This window comes from Dipodomys ordii, unplaced genomic scaffold, assembly GCF_000151885.1.
Source record: "Dipodomys ordii isolate 6190 unplaced genomic scaffold, Dord_2.0 Scaffold154, whole genome shotgun sequence".
Classification (NCBI taxonomy): Eukaryota; Metazoa; Chordata; class Mammalia; order Rodentia; family Heteromyidae; genus Dipodomys; species Dipodomys ordii.
The window spans coordinates 423,526-444,604 of NW_012267370.1; the positions used below are offsets into that span (position 1 = coordinate 423,526).

The window sequence follows — 21,079 nt, forward strand, 5'->3', positions numbered from 1 at the left end:
CCCAGGCCCAGAGTTCAGGCCCCACGACTGGACCCAAAAAAAAAAAAGAGTCTCAGGGCCTTTCCTGCCTGGGCTAGCTTTGAACCATGATCCTCAGAGTTCAGCCTCCTGAGTAACTAGGATTACAGGTGTGAGTCACCAACTCATCAAAGGGTTTTGATGAGTGAAAAAGCCATGTAATAATGTGAAACCTGAGTTCAAGTACCAGCTGAAAAATAAGAAAAATAATGGTGTCTGTGTTTCTAATGTTGTCTCCCATCTCCCCAGCTACCCTGAAAACCCTGAAAGACTCCATGCCATTAAGGAGCAGCTTATCCAGGAAGGCCTTGTGGATCGTTGTGTATGCTTTCCGGTGAGTTCCATAGTCAACACTAGATGGAAAGCAGGGATCTGGCAGGACCTACTTTAGGTGCAGCCTACTTTAGCTCTTTATTTCTCATGTCTCCTCAGGCCCGGGTCGCAGAAAAGGAAGAGCTCATGTTGGTTCACAGGTGAAGGCTTAGGAACCTGGTAGGGCGGGGAAGAGGTTGTTCTGGACCAATAAGAACAGGCTGAATGATTTGGTCAGGAATTTCATGGACTTGGGCAAGTAGCTGAGCCTCTCTGAGACTGCCATTTTTAGGAAACTGAAGTTCCTCAGGAGGGCTCGATATATAACATGTGCTTAGAATGTTAGCCCATGATGATATGCTTTTATTATAATCTGGTTGTATAAACAGGTGCTGAATGTGTGCACAGTGATGGAAGGGTACCCCCAGGGAACTGTGGGAACTCAGTAGGAGGTTTGGTGCTGTATGGCTCAGGAAAAGCTAGCTTGATAGTGGAGAGTGATAAAGCTGAGCTATTTATTTATTTAGTGCTGATCCTGAAACTTGTACTCAGGTCTGGGCATTGTTCCTGAGGGCCTGGATATTGTTCCTGAGATTCTTTTTCTCAAGGCTGTCACTCTACCACTTGAGCTACAATGCTACTTCTGGCTTTTTCTGAGTAATTTATTGGAGATGAGAGTCTCACAGACTTTCCTGCCCAGGCTGGCTTCAAACTGTGGTCCTCAGATCTCAGCCTCCTGAGTAGTTAGGATTACAAGTCTAAGCCACCAATGCCTGGCTGCTCTTTTGCTCAAGGCTAGCTTTCTACCACTTAAGCCAAAGCTACACTCTAGCTTTTTTTGTCAGTTGTAGGGTTTAAACTCAGGACTTGGGCTCAGTCCCTGAGCTCTTTTTTTTCCCCCCAGTCATGGGGCTTGAACTCGGTCTGGGCGCTGTCCGTGTACTCTTCAGCTCAAGGCAAGCACTCTACCACTTGTCCCACAGTGCCACTTCCGGTTTTCTGGTAGTTAACTGAAAATAAGAGTCTCACCCACTTTCCTCCCTGGGCTGGCTTTGAACCATAATCCACAGATCTCAGCCTCTCTTGAGTAGCTAGGATTACAGGCGCAAACCAGTGGTGCCCAGCACTTCTAGCTTTTTTTTTAAATTGCTAATTGGAGATAAAATTCCTATAAACTTTCCTGCATGGTCTGGCTTTGAACTGTGATCCTCACATCTCAGCCTTGTGAATAGCTAGGATTATAGGCATCAGCCACTGACACCCAACTAAGTTGAGCTTTGAGAGGAAAAAGAAGAGTCTAGTAAAGAGAAGAGCTTGACACTGATGAAAGTGGACTATACAACTTGTGCATGGAGACCAGAGGAAGGAAGTAGGAGAGAGTAAGGGAAGGGAAGACACTATGAAAGGAAATTTTAATCCTTCTGTACATTACCTTTATAATAACAATAAAGTAAGTAACAATTTAAAAAAACACACACACACCAAAACCGGGCGTGGGTGTAATCCTAACTACTCAGGAGGCTGAGATCTGAGGATCGAGGTTCAAAGCCAGCCCAGGCAGGAAAATCCGTGAGACTCTTATCTCCAATAAACCAGAAGTGCCACTGTGGCTCAAGTGGTAGAGCACTCGCCTTGAGCTGAAGAAAGCAAGGACAGTGCCAAAGCCCAGAGTTCAAATCCCACGACCAACCAAAAAAACAAAAACAAAACAAAAAAACAGGGCTGGGAAGATGGCTCAGTGGTAGAGCGCTTGCCTTGCATGCATGAGGCCCTGGGTTCCATTCCCCAGCACCACATAAGAAAAAAAAAGCCGAAAGTGGTGCTATAGCTCAAGTGGTAGAGCGCTAGCCTTGAGCTGAAGAGCTGCGGGACAGTGCCCAGGCCCAGAGTTCAGGCCCCACGACCGGACCCAAAACAAACACAAACCATACATCTCCAAATAACTGAATAGATGTGGGTATGGGCGTTGAGAGAGAGAGTGGGGGGGGGGAAGGGGAGAGAGGCTGGGAATATGGCTTAGTGGTAGAGTGCTTGTCTAGTATGCATGAACCCAGAGCTGTTTTTCCAGGTTGAATCTGGGGAAAGCCTGATTTGATTGGTGTGTGGTAAGCTTAGTTAGGGAGGGTATAGGACCCTGAATCTCATGACCCATCTGTGTTCCCAGCCCAGAGTACATTGACCTCATGGAGACAACCCAGTACATGAATGAGGGAGAACTTCGCATACTGGCAAGCACCTATGATTCAGTTTATCTACATCCGGTATGGATAAGAACCATGGGGTTTGGGAGTGGCAGCAATCCTGGGGTCCCTCCATCCGTATACCCTGGGGAAGAAACAGAGCAGATAAAACAGATCTTTCACATCTTCTTTGGCTTCCCACTTTTCCAGAACTCTTTTATTTGTGCCTGTCTGGCCTCAGGCTCTGTCCTTAGACTAGTAGATGCTGTCCTGGGAGCTGAGATCCGGAATGGCATGGCTATCATCAGGTATTTGACTTTTTAAATTTGAAAAAAAGCCTTTCTCCTAAAATATATTGACTTGGGTACTATCTACATGTAGTTTTAGAATTAAAAGACATGAGCCTATTAATAAATAAAGTCTTCCACCCTTGTTGCCCAGACATTTGCTTCCTCTTTTGAGAGGTAGTCATTATGTGACAGTCTTTTTTCTTTGCCTGCCTGCCTGCCTTCTTTCTTCCTTCCTTCCTTCCTTCCTTCCTTCCTTCCTCCCTCCCTTCCTTCCTTCCTCCCTTCCTCCCTTCCTCCCTTCCTTCCTTCCTGACTTTCTGTCTCTTTCTTTTTTTTCTTTTCTTTTTTCCTTGCCAGTCCTGATGCCTGACTCAGGGTAGCTTCTTTCATTTCCAGCTTTTTTGGTACTTAATGAGAGATAAGAGTGTCATGGACATTCCTGCTCAGGCTGGCATCAAACTGCAATCCTCAGATCTCAGCCTCTTGAGTAGCTAGGATTACAGGCATGAGCCTCTATCACCGGGCTCCTACAGATAGTCTTATTCAAAGAATAGCCATCACATTTAATTGATTCTAAGATGTACAGTCTCTCTCTCTCTCTCTCTATCTATATATATATAGATGTATATGTATGTATATATATATATATGGAACATCTTGAAATCCAGATACATATAACAAAGAGTGACATCTTAAAATCTAGTCAGTATTTTCTGCTTAGTTGGCCTGTAAAGTCATAGACACACCCCACTCCTCCCATCATGACTGGCTTTCTATTTTTGGGGGGGGGTTCTGGTTGTGGGGCCTGAACTCTGGGCCTGGGTGCTGTCCCTCAGCCCTTCAGCTCAAGGCTAGCGCTCTACCACTTGAGCCACAGCACCACTTCTGGATTTTTTTCTTTTTGCTTATGTGGTGCTGGGGAATGGAACCCAGGGCCTCATGCATGCAAGGCAAGCGCTCTACCACTGAGCCACCTTCCCAGCCCGTGACTGGCTTTCTAGAAGTGACAAAATGCAGAAGATAGAACCTTTATCCTCCCTCAGTTTTTTTCTTGCAGTGCTGGGGAATGACCTAGGATCTTGTACATCCTAGGCAAGCGCTTTATCACTAAGCCACCCTTGAGCCTCCCTTCTAACCTTTTATTTGTTTTTGTTTTTTGTCAGTCGTGGGGCTTGAACTCTGGGCCTGGGTGCTGTCCCTCAGCTCTTCAGCTTGAGGCTAGTGCTCTACCACTTGAGCTACAGCGCCACTTCCGGTTTTCTGGTGGTTTTTTGGAGATAGGAGTCTCATGGTCTCTCCTGCCCGGACTGGCTTTGAACTGCGATCCTCAGGTCTCAGCCTCCTGAGTAGCTAGGATTACAGGCGTGAGCCACCAGCGCCCGGCTTCCCTTCTAACCTTTTAAAATCACCAGTGATAGTAAGCATGTAAACACTCCTTTCTAGAACATGTATTTTTCACTTACATGTCTTAGAAAGCTTGCTCTAACAGTATTTAAGTTAGGCCTCAGTAGATGTCATTGTACAAGTGCACTTTTTATGCTAACCACTCACCAACTGATGGGCTTTCTGATTCACCCCAATCATTTGTTATGGTGGGACATTTTGTAAACATGTTGTTTTACCTTTATGTTATATAGGCTATGGGCTACATCCCTGAAGCAAATGACTGGATATGAGAATGTATGCATGGATAACCTTTTTTTTTCTTTTTTTAAAAATATATTTCACTTTGTAGCACAGGCTAGCCTAGAACTCTCGGTCCTTCTATCTCAGCCTCCTGAGTTCTGGGATTAGAGAAATCACTACCATGCTCAGCCAGGGCATGGATAACTTTAGTGAATATTTTATGTCTTCTCTGGAGAGAGAACAGTAGATTGGGGGTTGTAAGGACTTAAGGACCCCAGTTAATCAGTTGCTAGAAGATTTATCGTGTCAACACTGAAGGAATTGTTGGTCTAGAATTGGGAGCCTGGGAGAGCCTATCTCTCTGTAGAGGAAAGCTTTCAAACCTTGGGCCTTTCCTATCCTGTGCAGACCTCCAGGACACCATGCGCAGCGTGATCTGATGGGTGGGTATTGCATGTTCAACCATGTAGCTGTAGCTGCTCGTTATGCTCAAAGGAAGCACCACATTAAGAGGTCAGTGCCTAACAGTGGATATGATGGGGGTGGCATGGGGTCAGCTACTCCATGGCCCCCTGGTACAGGGTCTCCCTCCCTTTCCTCCCACAGGGTCCTTATTGTGGACTGGGACGTTCATCATGGCCAAGGAACACAATTCATGTTTGACCAGGATCCCAGGTATACCTTGTCCCAATCATCCATAATTCCCACCCTTCTAGACCCAGCCAGAGGGGCTAGAAGGAAAAACATTCAAATTCATTGGGCCTACCTGGTAACAGCATGTGTGCTGCCCCCTGTGTGTCTGCTGCTTCATAATTTCATGCTGAGGCAGGGTGTTATCCCTGAGCTTTTTTACTCAAAGCTAGTGCTATGATTTGAGCCACAACTTCCAGCTTTTTGGTGGTTAATTGGAGATAAGAGTCTCATAACTTTTCTCCCTTGGCTGGCGTCGAACTGTAGCCCTCAGATGTCAGCCTCCTGAGTAGCAAGGATTACAGGTGTGAGCCACCAGAGCCTGGCTGTCAGTAAGGAACATTAATTACTAAATGGTAGTTTTTTTCTAGTTGTCTTTCCAACTGACTACGCAGAGTCTACTTTTTCCTTCAGAAGTCTTGAGCTCCCATGGCCCTTTGTTCACTAGACATCATTTTATTATTTTTCTTCATATGCTGTTGCTGGCAGTTTTTTTTTTCATTTCTTTGTTTTTTGGTGTGTTTATCTGTGTGTCTGTGTCTTTTTCATTACTGTGTCTCTGATAGATCTCTCTTTCTTCATAGGGGAATTTGAACTCAGGGCCTTACACTTGATAGGGTGGTGCTCTATCACTAGAGCCATGTTCCTAGCACCCTTTTTTTGTCAGTAGTGGGGCTTGAACGCTGGGCCTGGGCACTATCCCTCTTCAGCTCAAGGCTAGGGTCCTACCACTTGAGCCATAGCGCCACTTCCGGTTTTCTGGTGTTTTTTTGTTTTGTTTTGTTTTGTTTTTGGCCGTGGGGCTTGAACTCTGGGCCTGGGCACTGTCCTTCAGCTGTTCAGCTCAAGGCTAGCACTCTACCACTTAAGCTACAGTGCCACTTCCCATTTTCTGGTGATTTATTGGAGATAAGAGTTTCATGGAGGGCTGGGAAGGTGGCTCAGTGGTAGAGTGCTTGCCTTGCATGCATGAGGCCCTGGGTTCGATTCCTCAGCACCACATAAGCAAAAAGAAAAAAGCCGGAAGTGGCGCTGTGGCTCCAGTGGTAGAGCGCTAGCCTTGAGCTGAAGAGCTGAGGAACAGTGCCCAGGCCTAGAGTTCAGGCCCCACGACCGGACCCCCCCCCCAAAAAAAAAAAAACACCAGGCCTAGTAAGGTAGCTCAGTGGTAGAGTGCTTGCCTTGCATGCATGAGGCCCTGGGTTCGATTCCTCAACACCACGTAAGCAGAAAAAAAAAAGCTGGAAGTGGCACTGTGGTTGAAGTGGTAGAGCACTAGCCTTGAGCTGAAGATCTGAGGGACTGTATCCACGCCTGAGTTCAGGCCCCACGACCCACAAAAACAAACAAACAAAAAAAAACACCAAAGAAAACCCTAAGGGACAGCATCTGGGCCCTGAGTTCAAGCCTCAGTACACACACACACACATACACACACAAGTGTTGTCTTAGACTATTTCTGGAATCACACACGAAAGAGGAGAAATTCAGCCTTAGTTTCTGAATCAGGTTGGAGCGATTGAGCAGAAGACAGGGTGGACAGATGGATGATAGATTATTCATTTTGTTTCCTTAGAATGAAGCCCCACCCCAGCAACTCCACATCATGCCTGTTCATCTCATCTTCTCTGTCTGAACCTGTACATCATTTTTTAGTTGAAATCTATATATATATCATGTCTTTTTATATCTGTTTTTCATGTCAGTCCCTCTCAATGTTGTGACAATTGACTTTTCTCACCTATAAAATAGAAGTAGTAGGGATATCTTAAAAGGTAGTGGGGAGAAGAGACTGGCCTGATGACAATCCTAGACAGCTCCTCCATTCCATACACAGAACAGGTTCCTCTCCTCACTCTTGGCCTCTAGGTCCCCTCATTTCCTGCAGGAGAATCGCTAAACTTTCCTGTCCTGGGATTCTTTTCAGCTTTTGCTGTCTTCGCCAAGGCCCTATGGGCCTCATGTTATAGGTTTTATCCTGCTCTTCCTACGTTGACCTCAGAGGAAGGTACCAAAATCCTCAGATATCAGCCTCCTGAGTAGTTAAGATTATAGGCCTGAGCCCCTGGCTCCCAGTTTACCTTTATTATTTCTTATCCTCGGCATTTAACCCAGAGCCTTTAGGGCACAATCCTTCATTCTGTCTTTTCTGTCCCCAGTGTTTTATACTTCTCCATCCACCGCTATGAGCAGGGTCGGTTCTGGCCCCACCTCCAGGCCTCTAACTGGTCTGCCATAGGTTGTGGCCAAGGGCAAGGATACAACATCAATATACCTTGGAATCAGGTCAGTGTCTGATCACTCTTAAAGTGAGGCCCAATTCTATCCAACACCTTATGGCAGCTAGCTGACTATCCCCTATGTCTGCAGGTGGGGATGCGGGATGCGGACTACATTGCTGCTTTTCTCCACATCTTGTTGCCTGTTGCTTCTGAGGTTCTGGGGATTTGGGGAAGGTTGGGATAAGGGGCAACATTGAGGGGGGTGGTCCCTGAGGGTAGGTAGCCTCATATACTCTTTCTACCCATCACCCTATAGTTTCAGCCTCAACTGGTCCTGGTAGCTGCTGGATTTGATGCCCTCCAAGGGGACCCCAAGGTAAGACAGTATCTCTGGGATAGCAAGTGTACAAAAGGGGGTGTATTTAACCAGGCTTACTTTTCATGTCTTTTCAGGGCGAGATGGCTGCCACCCCTGCAGGGTTTGCCCAGTTAACCCATCTGCTCATGGGTATGGCAGGAGGCAAGCTAATTCTGTCTCTGGAAGTAAGTGACTCAACTTCATCTTACCCTGGGCACCTTAAACATTTTAAGAAAAAAGCTTTTCTAGAAACGGAAGTATGGCTGAAGTGGTAGAACACTGGTCTTGTGCTAAATTGCTGGGAGACCAACTTAGCCCTTCCTTAATTAAAGCCTCAGTACCAGCACACAAAAAAAAATGAAGAGGGCTGAGAAGGTAGCTCAGTGGTAGAGCGCTTGCCTTGCATGCAAGAGGCCCTGGGTTCAATTCCTCAACACCACATAAGCAGAAAAAGCCAGAAGTGGTGCTGTGGCTTAAATGGTAGAGTGTTAGCCTTGAGCTGAAGAGCTGAGAGACAGTGCCAGGCCCTGAGTTCAGGCCCCACGACCAGCAAAAAAAAAAGAAAGAAAATAAAATGAAGAGAACTTTTGGACTGGGTATGGCTTCAGTGACAGAGTACTTCTCCAACATACTTTTGAGGCTCTTGGCTCCATCTTTTTTTTTTTTTGGTCAGTCGTGGAGAGACTTGAACTCTGGGCCTGGGCACTGTCCCTCAGCTCTTCAGCTCAAGGCTAGTGCTCTACCACTTGAGCCACAGCACCACTTCTGGCTTTTTTTCTTTTTGTTTATGTGGTGCTGAGGAATCGAACCCAGGGCCTCATGCATGCAAGGCAAGCGCTCTACCACTGAGCCACCTTCCCAGCCCCTATTATCACTATTTTACAGATGAGAAAATTAAGTGACAGAGAAATTAACTGGCTGGCAAAAAGCCTGACTTACAGTGTACCCAGGAATGCTTGTGCCAGGCCAGGGTGGTGATTAAAATTGCAAACTAATAGCCAGGTGCTGGTGGCTCATGCCTGTAATCCTAGCTACTCTGGAGGCTGAGATCTGAGGATTGTAGCTCAAAGCCAGCCCAGGCAGACAAATCGAGAATACTCTTATCTCTACTCAGAAGAAAATGGGAAGTAGAGGCATGGCTCTAGTGATAGAGTACCAGCCATTAACAAAAAAAGCCAAGTGAGAGTCTAAAGCCTTGAATTCAAGCCGCAGTACAAGAACAACAACAAAAAAAAAACACAAAAAACAATGTAGACTATTTTGTCAGATAGCATATCTAGCACTAATTCTTCAATATGAGTTATCTAAGCATTCTGAGCCTTAGTTTCTTTATATGTATAAAGAAGAGAAACAGGTTCCTATAGATGAAAAAGTTCAAGTCATGAAGAATCATATAGAGAGAAATACCAGTTGTTCATGTACAAGGTCAGGTCTAGGACTCCTGTATAGGTTCACACTACACATTTTGTGCAGGTCTGGACAGATCTAGATGTGAGGCCAGGGATTCAAGGATAGTGTTAAGACAGTTTTGTGGATGGTGCGAAGGCATTTTTTTGTTGTTGTTAGTCGTGGGGCTTGAACTCTGGGTCAGGGTGCAGTCCCTCAGCTCTTCAGCTCAAGGCTAGCACTCTACCACTTGAGCCACAGCGCCACTTCCGGCTTTTTTCTTTTTGCTTATGTGGTGTTGAGGAATAGAACCCAGGGCCTCAGGCATGCAAGGCAAGCGCTCTACCACTGAGCCATCTTCCCAGCCCTGGAAGGCAGATTCTTATACAGATTAAGCACCTGTGGTTGTGAGGATTAACTATGTTAGTATGCACTAAATATTTAAAATAGAATCTGGCAGAAAACAAACACTTGATGTTAGCTAATTACTAATGACTTTTGCAGGTAGGGGGGGGTACTGATCCTGGGACTTGGGCCCTAAGCTGCTTTTGCTCAAGGCTAGTGCTCTACCACTTGAGCCACAGCTCAAGGTTTTTAGGTGATTAATTGGTGATAAGAGTTTCTTGCCTAGGCTAGCTTCAAACCATAATCCTCAGATTTCTTTTGCTGGTCCTGGAACTTGAACTGTGGCCCTGGGCACTATCCCTGAGCTCCTTTTGCTCAATGCTAGCACTCTACCACTTAAGCCCCAGTGCTACTTCCAGCTTTTTCTGAGACTAATTGGAGATAAGAGTCTCAGAGCTGGCTTCAAACCACGATCCTCAGATCTCAGCCTCCTGAGTAGCTAGGATTACAGCTATGAGCTGCTGGTACCCAGCTAATGTTTTTTGGGTTTTTTTGGTCGGTTGTGGGGCTTGTACTCTAGGCTTAGATGCTGTCCTTGTGCTCTTCAGCTCAAGGCAAGCGCTCTACCGCTTGAGCCACAGCACCACTTCCGGTTTTTCTAGCAGTTTATTGGAGATAAGAGTCTCACGAACTTCCCTGCCCGGGCTGGCTTTGAACCACGATCCTCAGATCTCAGCTTCCTGAGTAGCTAGGATTACAGGCGCCCGGCTATCAGTACAGTTATTGCTACTTTGCTCTTTGACAACCCAGTTTACCTTTCCCACAACAACCACCTCACACAACAAGTGGTGCCCATTTTACAAATGTGGGTTTTGTTCCTCCTGCCACCCTCCATTCTGGGCTTTGAGGGCCCTGACATGGGAAAGAAGGGGATTTAGGACTGTAGGATCCTCCCAAATTCCCCAAAGACCTTCCCACTGTTATCTTTTCCTCCCCAAAGGGTGGCTACAACCTGACATCCATCTCAGAGTCAATGGCTGCCTGTACCCATTCCCTCCTTGGAGATCCGCCACCCCTGTTATCGATGCTTCGGCCACCACAACCAGGGGCCCTGGCCTCAATTACAGAGACCATCCAAGCCCATCGCAAATACTGGCGCAGCCTGAGGGTCCTGAGTGAGTAGACATGGGAAAGTGGGAACAATGAAAAGAATTGGGAGGGGGGCAGACATTAGAGGCAGAAAAGGGGACAGCACTCAAGGATTTTCCTCCATGGTTCCAGAGGTAGAAGACAAGGATTCACCCTGCACTTCCAAACCCATCACCAGGAAGGCATCCCATCCAACCCATCTTAGGTTGGCTAAGGGGGTAACCATGCCAGAAGGGAAGGGTGTAAAAGCAAGCATGAGGAAAGTTACCTCAGCGTCATCTGCAAAAGCACCTACTGCAGCTCACACCAAAGTGAAGACAGCCAAAGTGACCACATGTGCTCAAAACAAGGCTCAGAGAGATAGTTGGAAATCAAAACTAACCTGGGACACCTCTGAGAACACTGTGGGAGGAGCCATGGTGGTCCAGGCCATCTTCGAGAATAGTGTTGGAGGAACCAAGATGAACCAGGCGACCTCCAATGAGACTGTGGGAGAAGCCATGATGGACCCGATCAACTTTGAGGAGACTGATGGAGAAGGAGCCGTGGTGGACAAGGTCATCTGTGAGAAGACTGAAGGAACCAAGGTAGACCAAGCCACCTCTGAGGACACTGTGGGAGGAGACACGGTGGATGAGGCCACTTCCAAGGAGACTGTGGGAGGAGACATGGTGGACCAATCCACCTCAGAGGAGACTGTGGGAGGAGACATGGTGGACCAGGCCACCTCTGAGATTGTGGGAGGAGCCAAGGTGGACCAGGGCCCCTCCAAGGAGATTGTGGGGGGAGACATGGTGGATCAGGCCACCTCTGAGGAAACAATGGGAGGAGCCAAGGTGGACCAGGCCACCTCCAAGGAGACTATGGGGGGAGACATGGTGGATCAGGTCACCTGCAAGGAGACCATGGGAGGAGCCAAGGTGGACAAGGTCACCTGCAAGGAGACCGTGGGAGGAGCCAAGGTGGACGAGGTCACCTGCAAGGAGACCATGGGAGGAGCCAAGGTGGACGAGGTCACCTGCAAGGAGACCATGGGAGGAGCCAAGGTGGACAAGGTCACCTGCAAGGAGACCATGGGAGGAGCCAAGGTGGACAAGGTCACCTGCAAGGAGACCGTGGGAGGAGCCAAGGTGGACAAGGTCACCTGCAAGGAGACCGTGGGAGGAGCCAAGGTGGACAAGGTCACCTGCAAAGAGACCTTGGGAGGAGCCAAGGTGGACGAGGTCACCTCCAAAGAGACTGTAGGAGAAGCCACCTCAGGGGAAGTCATACTAGACCAGACCAACTCAGAGGATGCTCTGGGAGGAGCCAAGCTGATCCAAACTCCTCTAGACTCAGACAGAGATAAGCAGATCTCACTTCAGCAGGGAACCACATTCCAGCTATCCCCCATTCAGCAGATTGGGAATCCCAGAATTTTAGAACCAGGCAATGAAGCTCAGGTAAGGCCACCACACCTGGGGCAAGGGAAGGAGAGTTAAGAATTGTTCTTGCTGGGCATGGTGGCATGCATCTGAATTTCAGCTACTCTGGAGGTAGAAGGATCTGGAGGATCATGGTTCAAGGTCAGTGTAGGCAAAAAGTTAGCAAGATCCTACATCAACAACCTGGTGTTGTAAACAACCTGGCACATGTAAACTGGGATGTGTAAGTAGGGGGATCACAGTCTAGGCTGACCCTGGTACAAATATAAGACCCTAACCAGGCATGGGTGGCTCATGCCTATAATCCTAGCTGCACAAGAGGCTGAGAACTGAGGATTACCATTTGAAGCCAGGCTCAGGAAAGTCAGTGAGGCTCATCTCCAGTTAACCAGCAAGAAGCTAGAAGTAGAGATGTGGCTCAAGTGGTAGGGCACCAGCCTTGAGTAAAACAGCTTAGGGACAGTGCCTAGGCCCTGAGTTCAAGCCCAGAACCAGCACCAAAACAAAACAAAAGGTGAGACCCTATCTGAAAAATTACAAAAGTTAAAAAGGGCCAAGGGTGTGGCTCAAGTGATAAGAGTACCTGCCTAGCAAGCATGGGGCCCTGACTTTAAACTCCAGTTGCCACCAAAAAGAAAAAAGAATTGGAGGGCTGGGAATGTGGCTTAGTGGCAGAATGCTTGCCCAGCACGCACAAAGCCCTGGGTTCAACTCCTCAGTACCATATAATCAGAAAAGGTCAGAAGTGGTGCTATGGCTCAAGTGGTAGATTGCTAGCCTTGAGCAAAAGAAGCTTGGGGATGGGGCTGGGAAGGTGGCTTGATGGTAGAGTGCTTGCCTTGCATGTATGAAGCCCTGGGTTCTATTTCTCAGCACCACATAAGCAGAAAAAGCCAGAAGTGGCGCTATGGCTCAAGTGGTAGAGCGCTAGCCTTGAGCTGAAGAGCTGAGGGACAGCGCCCAGGCCCTGAGTTCAGGCCTCACGACTGACAAAAAAAAAAAATTAGACTTCTCAGTTCCATCTTTTCCTTCTCTGTCCAGAGAGCCCTGGAAGATGAAGACCCAGAAGATGAAGGCCTACTGGGAGAAGCAGCTGGAGGTGAGCCTATTACTAACTCTCAGCTGGCATTTGGATCTGATGAAGCTGCTGCTGCTGTTGCTACTATTACTGTTGCTCCTGACAATGATGAGGTGAGCTCAGGGAGAAGCTGGGGTTATGGTTTCTTCATTTTGCTTCCTCATCTCACTAGACAGGGTCATACGATATATAGTAGAGAGATAAAGTCTTCAATTTAGTTTCACTTTTCCATCCTAGGACTTATTTTATGCTGTAACACCAATGCCTTGGTGCCCCCATTTGGGGGCAGTGTGCCCCATACCTGCAGCAGGACTGAACGTAAACCAACCTTGTGATACCTGTGGAACTATGGAGGAGAACTGGGTGTGTCTTAGTTGTTATAAGGTATGGAACAGAAAGGCAATGGAGTGGTGGCCAACCCAGCAACAAATCTAAGGGTGGTGCCAACCCCACTTCCCCATACTCACTCCCCCATCTCAGGTCTACTGCAGTCGCTATGTAAATGGCCACATGGTCAGCCATTACGAAGCTTCTCAACACCCATTAGTCCTCAGCTGTGTAGACCTCTCTTCCTGGTGTTACCATTGTGAGGCCTATGTCCACCACCAGGTGAGTTGGGGCAAACCCTTTAACCCATGCACACTCACCCCCTACCCATGCCCACGTCCTTTCTGTGATCGAGTAAAGGAAAAACACAGACCCCCTCCTCATGGTTGCCTTGTGAGGGTTTAAGGGCGGTGTGGGTTAGTCTAGGAGATCGAGTGGCTGAGGGCTGGAGCAGGCCAAGGTAAAGCCATCCTCACTTCTCTCACCTGCCTTCTTGTTGCCTCCTCCTCAGGATGTCCTCCATGTGAAGACTGTGGCTCACAAGAACAAATTTGGAGAGGACATGCCCTCCCCCAATTAAATCCACATCATCTTCTACCTTTCCCAAGACCCCAAAATAAACCAGCCCAAGTTCTTAGTTTGTTGTAACCTGTACCTTGGGTGAGGGTAACCCCTCATTCTGCCCCACCCTGAATATCCTTTACAAGTTTCCCATGGGTGCTTATTTAAGTGTAAATAATTTTTAAGAAACTGTAATGTTCAGTTTTGGACCTGATCTTACCCACTACCTGTTCAAGGAACACCACTACTTCACCCCAGAAGGAGAGGGAAAACTCAGTAGCCCCAAGCCAGGGGTAACACTGGAGGGAGGGGAACTGGCAGTAACAGCAGGGTTGCATATGAATAAAGTTGATGCAAAAACTGGAGAAAGCCTTTTGAGTATGTTGAAAAACCCTCACATCTTCAGTCAGCTGGACTGATGAGTAATGGACTAGAGAATAGGTATTCCTCAGTTCAACCCCTATCCATCCATTGCACAGCAAACAACCAAAACATGGAACAGCTTGATTGGCTTCACTGGAAATTAATGAGAACACATGAGAAAATGAGTGCTTGCCTTAGAAATGGCCTTCTAGACAGCCCCAGCCATTCCCTAGGCTGAGAAGATAAGAAAACCACCAGGAAGTATCCTCACCAAGCCCCAGTTTCCCTATCTGTTTTGCTGGCCTGATTGGTGAGGTAGGAATAGGATTCAATTTTAACTTGGATGTGGTGGCCATGGTGGTTCTTGGGAAAGAGTATGTAGTGCGATTACCAAGAGACAGGAAATAGGAGCACAGTTCTGGAGTTTTATTTCTCCTGCATGAGAATTGTTTTGGTTGATGCTTCTAGGAAGTTTTTTTCTTTTTTCTTTTTCTTTTTTTTTTTTTGTCGGTCATGGGGCCTGAACTCTGCCTGGGCACTGTCCCTCAGCTCTTCAGCTCAAGGCTAGTGCTCTACCACTTGAGCCATGCCTCAAGTGGAGATGGACTCTTTTTTTTTTTTTGGTTCCGGTCGTGGGGCCTGAACTCTGGGCCTGGGCGCTGTCCCTCAGCTCTTCAGCTCAAGGCTGGCGCTCTACCACTTGAGCCACAGCGCCACTTCCAGTCTTTTTCTGCTTATGTGGTGCTGAGGAATCGAACCCAGGGCCTCGAGCGTGCAAGGCAAGCGCTCTACCACTGAGCCACCTTCCCAGCCCCTCAGCTCTTCATCTCAAAGCAAGCGCTCTACCACTTGAACGACAGTGCCAGTTCTGGTTTTCTAAGTGTTTTTTTGGAGATAAAAGTCTCAGGGCCCTTCCTGCCCAGGCTGGCTTTGATCTTCAGATCTCAGCCTCCTGAGTAGCTAGGATTACAGGCGTGAGCCACCAGCACCCAGCTTCTTGGCTCCATCTTCAGCACTGCAAATTAAAAAAAAAAAATCAGCCAGGCCCTGGTGGCTCAGGCTTGTAAAGGAGGATTGCGGTTCAAAGCCACCCCTGGCAAAAAAAGTCCCCAGGAGACTCTTTTCTCCAAATAGCCACTCAAAAACCAGAAGTAGCGCTGTAGCTCAAGTGTTAGAACACTAGCTTTGAGCACAAAGAGGCTCAGGGACAATGCGTAGGTCCTGAGTTCAAGCCCCACAACTGACAAAAAAAAGTCACAAACCAGCTGGATGCGAGTGGTTTACATCTGTGACTCTAGCTACTCAGGAGACTGAAATTTGAGAATCCTTGTTCAAAGCCAGCCCAGGCAGAGAAGTCTGTGAGACACTTATCTCCAATTAAGCACCAAAAAAGCCATAAGTGGAGCTGTGGCTCAAAGTGGTAGAGTGCAGCCGGGCACTGGTGGCTCATGCCTGTAGGAGGCTGAGATCTGAGGATCGAGGTTCAAAGCCAGCCGGACAGGAAAGTCTGTGAGGCTCTTATCTCCAATAAAACCACTAGAAAAACGGAAGTGGCGATGTGGCTTAAGCGGTAGAGCAATCGCCTTGAGCTGAAGAGCTGAGGGACAGCGCCCAAGCCCAGAGTTCAAGCCCCAGGACCAGCACCCAAAAAAATCATAAATCAAAAAACAGGGAAGGGCTGGGAATGTGGCTTAGTGTTAGATTGCTGGCCTAGCATTCATGAAGCCCTGGTTCGATTCCTCAGTGCCATATAAATAGAAAATGCCAGAAATGGTACTGTGGCTCAAGTGGTAAAGTGCTGGCCTTGAGCAAGAGAAGCTCAAGGAGAGCACCTAGGCCCTGGGTACAAGCCCCAGGACTGCCACAAAAAAAAAAAAGGAAGGAAAAAATTTTTTGCTAGGTGCTGGTGGCTCATGCCTGTAATCCTAGCAACTCAGGAGGCTGAAGTCTGAGGATTATGGTTCAAAGTCAGCCCTGGCAAGAAAGTCTATGAGATTCTTATCTCCAGCTAGCCACCAGAAAACTGAAAGTGGCACTGTGGCTCAAAGTGGTAGAGTGCTTACCTTGAGCAAAAAAGCTCAGGGTCAGCACCCAGGCCCTAAGTTCAAGCCCCAGGACTGACAAAAAAGAAAAGAAAAAAATTAAAATATATAGTTCCTGGCTCAGCATTTCCCCTTACTAGCTGGACAACCTTCCACAATCACTTCATAGTTCTGTTCTCCTTACATACAATAGGAAAAATGATAATGATGTCCTTGTCCAAGGAATTAAATCAAGTCTCCATAAGTTCCTTCTTGTTTAATATATAGTATGCAGCCGAGTGCCGGTGGCTCACGCCTGTAATCCTAGCTACTCAGGAGGCTGAGATCTGAGGATCGTGGTTCAAAGCCAGCCTGGACAGGAAAGTCCTTGAGACTCTTATCTCTAATTAACCACCAGAAAACCGAAAGTGGTGCTGTGGCTCAAGTGGTAGAGCGCTAGCCTTGAGCTGAAATGCTGAAGGACATCACCCAGGCCCAGAGTTCAAGCCGTGTGTGTGTATATGTGTGTGTGTGTGTGTGTATATGTGTGTGTGTGTGTGTGTGTGTGTAGCGTGTGTGTAGCATTACCTAATACAGTAATTATTATCAGTATTCCCTGGTAATGTGGTAACATGGACATGTCTGATCCCCACTCCCTTTCAGGGTGGATACAACCTCCAGTCTCTGGCTAGGGGTGTCAGTGCATCTCTCCATACCCTTCTGGGAGACCCTTGCCCTATGCTAGAGTCCCCTGGTGCACCATGTCAAAGGTGAGCCTGAGTGGAGGTGGGAAAAAGGGAGACCCTTGGGCTAGGAATGTGGCTTAGTGGTAGAGTGCTTGCCTAGCATGCATGAAGCCCTGGGTTCGATTCCTCAGTACCACATAAACAGAAAAGGCTGGAAGTAGCACTGTAGCTCAAAGTGGTAGAGTGCTAGCCTTGAGCAAAAGGAAGTTCAGGGATAGTGCCCAGGCCCTAAATTTAAGCCCCAAGACAAGAAAAAAAAAAAGCGGGAGAGCTTTCTTGCCCACCTGGGGGCCATTTCATCCCATTTCTCCCTCTTATGCCCCCAGTGCTCAGGCTTCGGTCTCCTGTACTCTGGAAGCCCTGGAACCATTCTGGGAAGTCCTTGTGAATACAGGTAGGAGGTGGGGGGGAGGGCCAGTGGACTTGATAAGATCGTGCATGTAATATACCCTGTAGGGAGGGACAGCACTCTCTGAGACCTCCTGTTTTGTGTGTCAGTACTGGGGCTTGAACTCAGAGCCTGGGTGTTCTTTAGCTTTTGTATGTGTGTGTGCCAGTAGTAGGGCTCAGGTCCTAGGAGCTATCCTTTAGCTTTTTCTGCTCAAGACTGGCACTCTACCACTTGAGCCACAGCACTACTTTCCTTTTTTTTTGTTTTTTGTTTTTGTTTTTTGTCCATCTTGAGGCTTTAACTCTGGGCCTAGGCACTTTCCCTGAGCTCTTCAGTTCAAGGTGAGCACTCTACCACTTGACCCATAGCACCATTTCCTGTTTCTGGTGATTAATTTGAGATAAAAGTCTCACAGATTTTCCTGCCTGGGCTGGCTTTGAACCACGATCCTCAGATCTCAGCCTCCTGAGGAGCTAGGATTACAGGTATAAGCCACCAGTGCTTGGCTACTCCCTGTTTTTTGGTCGTTAATTGAAGATAACCATCTTACACACTTGTCTGCCTGTGGCTGGCTTTGTACCATCTCATCCACCAATGGCTGGCCCCTTAGCTTTTTCACTCAAAAGCTAGTGCTCTACCATTTATCCAGAGCTGTACGTCTGGCTGTTTGGTGGCTAACTGGAACTTAAAATTTCACGGACTTTCCTGTATGGACTGGCTTTGAACCATGATCCTCAGATCTCAGCCTCTTGAATAGCTAAGATTACAGGTGTGAATCACTGGTGCCTAGGCCATCTTGGTTAAAGAGGGTCGTAGTCTCTCCACCAGACCCAGATGTCAGGCTTTTTGTGTGTTTTGAGTTACAGTTGTCACAGTATGATGGGGATCCAAATTGGGGAAGTAGGGTGAAGGTGACTTCTCCTTGCAGTTGATAGTACGGAGGAGGACAATGAGGCTGGAGACAACTGGGACGAGAGACAAGAGGAAGGGGAAGGACCCTTGGGGGCCACTTCACTGCCAGTCCTGACATGGCCCACGCTACAGCATCGTACAGGATTGGTCTATGACCAAAGAATGATGAGTCACTGCAACCTGTGGGACAAGTATGCATTTAGATGGCTGGAATGAAGTTGGTGAGGGACACTTCTCATAAGCCACTAAACCCTTCTCTCTGATTTTATCTCCACTGCTAGCCACCACCCTGAGACACCCCAGCGTATTTTGCGGATCATGTGCCACTTAGAGGAACTAGGGCTTGCAGCACGCTGTCTCCACCTGCCTGTGCGGCCTGCCACTGATGCCGAGCTCCTTACCTGCCACAGGTCAGTCTGTACTGAGAATAGGTAGCCACAAGACTGTGGTGGTTCTCTGGGGGGGGGCGGGGAGAGCTTGGGGCTCCCCTTCCATTGTGGGTGAAACTGCTGCTCACCTATTCTTGACTCAGCATGGGGTGGGAAATGGACAGATCCACCCAACTGTCTCTATATTACCTCCAGTGCCCAGTATGTAGAGCGTCTCCGGGCTACAGAGACAATGAAAAGCCGGGAACTGCACCGCGAGGGTGCCAACTTTGACTCCATCTACATCTGCCCCAGCACATTCACCTGTGCTCAGCTAGCTACAGGTGCAGTCTGCCGCCTGGTGGAAGCTGTACTATCAGGAGAGGTGGGTCCTCATGAGATGGCATTGGGCTAGAGAGAGGAGATCCTGGGGGAGTGGAAGAGAACCATCTACCACTTACACTGGCTGGAGAGAGGTAGTGGGAGTGTCTCTGCTCACTGGGAATTGGGATTAACCCCACCAAGCAGGTGGTGGACTGGTGGAAGGGACAGAGAAGAAAGAGGGAGCCACAAATATGATGGCCAGGGATCCGGTCTTACTCTTCATTTCTCCCCTAAGGTTTTAAATGGCATTGCTCTGGTGCGCCCCCCTGGACACCATGCAGAGCACGATGCTGCTTGTGGCTTCTGCTTTTTTAATTCTGTGGCTGTGGCTGCTCGCCATGCCCAAGCCATTAGGGGGACTGCCTTAAGGTAAGAGCTCCCTGGAGACACCCCCACCCCACCCTCACCATCACCACAATCCGCTCCTTGCAACAATCTGGACCTCCCCACCCCTGGCCCATAGTACCACCCCCAGAACTTTCCCAGAAACAAGCCAAGGATCACTGAAGCTTCTCCCCAGACAAAAACCAAAAAGAATCCTTTCAGCAGTTCCCATGCAAGACCTCTACATTTTGCCACCAGGATCCTGCACAGCAGCAGCGGCTCATGCCTATAATCTTAGCCACTCAGGAGGCTGAGATCTGAGGATTGAGGTTTGAAGCCAGTCCAGACAGACAAATCCATGAGACTCATATCTCAAGCTAACCAGAAAAAAAGCCAAGCAAGAGCACAAGGCCTTGAATTCAAGCCCCAGTTCAAGGGTTCTATCTTAGCATTCCTGACCACCCCCTAGGATCCAGCATGTGAGACTTGGCCATTCAGGCCCTCCATTTACCTAGTCATTCCCCAGAAAAGCCCAGAGGCCAGGATTTATCCTCATACTAACATCCAACCCTTTCCCAAGAGACCAAAGGTCCTGCTACCCAGCAACGAATGCCTCTGCAGACCCCATGCAACTAGCCCTAGCCCTCTTCCAAGGGACAAATATCTCAGCTTATTCAGATGCTATTCCCTCTCCAGGATCCTAATTGTGGATTGGGACATCCATCATGGGAATGGAACTCAGCACATCTTTGAGAATGACCCCAGGTAAGGGATACAAGCTAAGGACAAAGGGTATGGTGAGGGAAGGGGCTGACCATGCCCCTAACCAGCTATGGCCCCTTTTTCTTCCCATCCTGTTGCCCACAGTGTGCTTTATATGTCCCTGCACCGCTATGATCGTGGCACTTTCTTCCCCATGGGGGATGAGGGGTCCAGCAAACACGTAGGTCTGGCTGAGGGCATGGGCTTCACTGTCAATGTGGCCTGGAATGGGCCCCGTATGGGTGATGCTGACTACCTGGCTGCATGGCATCGACTTGTGCTTCCAATTGCATACGAGGTAAGGCTTAGGTTATTACATGACACATCTATAAAGGTAGCAACATATGCCTGCCTTTGCAGCATGTGTCTGACTGCCAGGTGTCTGATCCTGTGAGACAGCCTGTGGTTGGAGATAGTAATGACTCTTGAGGCAGGGGTGGCTTTGATGATCTCGAACTTGTATATCTGTCTGCACACATGGCAGCATGTCATTGCTCTCTGTGTGACATTTTGCAAATAAGCAACTCTCTTGCTGCTGTATGTGATGGGCTTCTGTGGTTTCTCTGGGTATGAGGGCCTTCTTGATGTCTGGTAGTAGCCCATGTGACCTGATTGGATCTGTGTCCTGTGTGACTGCTTGTCTGGGTATGAGAATGGCCATGAGTTGCCATCTGTGTGGAACTGAGTGTGCAAGGGAGGTGGGGGTTGGGTACATGCATGTGATACCACACAGGCTGCTGTTTGTCATCTCCTATTCCCTATATAATACGTGTGATGCAGGGTGGGGGGGTGAGTTGGGGAGGGGTTGGCTGATGGTGTGTACATGACTGACTCAGTGAATG

At 48.2% G+C, this 21,079-nt stretch overlaps 2 protein-coding genes across 4 annotated transcripts in view; both read left to right on the forward strand.

The window, feature by feature from the left end:
• The window catches only part of Hdac6 (histone deacetylase 6), a 41,556-nt gene extending 20,890 nt beyond the window's left edge, over positions 1-20,666 (forward strand). The window contains exons 4-22 of the mRNA XM_013032351.1: positions 268-352; positions 451-491; positions 2,495-2,591; positions 2,721-2,818; positions 4,835-4,939; positions 5,033-5,101; positions 7,276-7,402; positions 7,487-7,552; positions 7,655-7,714; positions 7,792-7,881; positions 17,014-17,120; positions 17,423-17,490; positions 18,416-18,590; positions 18,681-18,809; positions 18,984-19,152; positions 19,387-19,520; positions 20,172-20,240; positions 20,343-20,535; positions 20,598-20,666. Of these exons, the coding sequence (XP_012887805.1) occupies positions 268-352; positions 451-491; positions 2,495-2,591; positions 2,721-2,818; positions 4,835-4,939; positions 5,033-5,101; positions 7,276-7,402; positions 7,487-7,552; positions 7,655-7,714; positions 7,792-7,881; positions 17,014-17,120; positions 17,423-17,490; positions 18,416-18,590; positions 18,681-18,809; positions 18,984-19,152; positions 19,387-19,520; positions 20,172-20,240; positions 20,343-20,535; positions 20,598-20,666 (1,951 nt within the window). The remainder of the gene's footprint in view (positions 1-267; positions 353-450; positions 492-2,494; positions 2,592-2,720; positions 2,819-4,834; positions 4,940-5,032; positions 5,102-7,275; positions 7,403-7,486; positions 7,553-7,654; positions 7,715-7,791; positions 7,882-17,013; positions 17,121-17,422; positions 17,491-18,415; positions 18,591-18,680; positions 18,810-18,983; positions 19,153-19,386; positions 19,521-20,171; positions 20,241-20,342; positions 20,536-20,597) is intronic.
• Positions 10,216-14,352, forward strand: LOC105997827 (histone deacetylase 6-like). Of its 3 annotated transcripts, XM_013032364.1 has the most exons (7): positions 10,229-10,602; positions 10,709-11,748; positions 11,791-12,018; positions 13,042-13,191; positions 13,316-13,462; positions 13,559-13,687; positions 13,917-14,352. In XM_013032364.1, the coding sequence occupies exons 1-7, from the start codon at positions 10,461-10,463 to the stop codon at positions 13,983-13,985; spliced, it is 1,905 nt and encodes a 634-aa protein (XP_012887818.1). In that variant the 5' UTR covers positions 10,229-10,460; the 3' UTR covers positions 13,986-14,352. The 3 variants fall into 3 exon arrangements, with proteins under 3 accessions (XP_012887819.1, XP_012887818.1, XP_012887817.1); XM_013032363.1 differs by having other exon boundaries at positions 10,709-12,018; XM_013032365.1 differs by lacking the exon at positions 13,917-14,352 and having other exon boundaries at positions 10,216-10,602; positions 10,709-12,018; positions 13,042-13,099; positions 13,559-13,649.
• Positions 20,667-21,079: the final 413 nt, after the last annotated feature.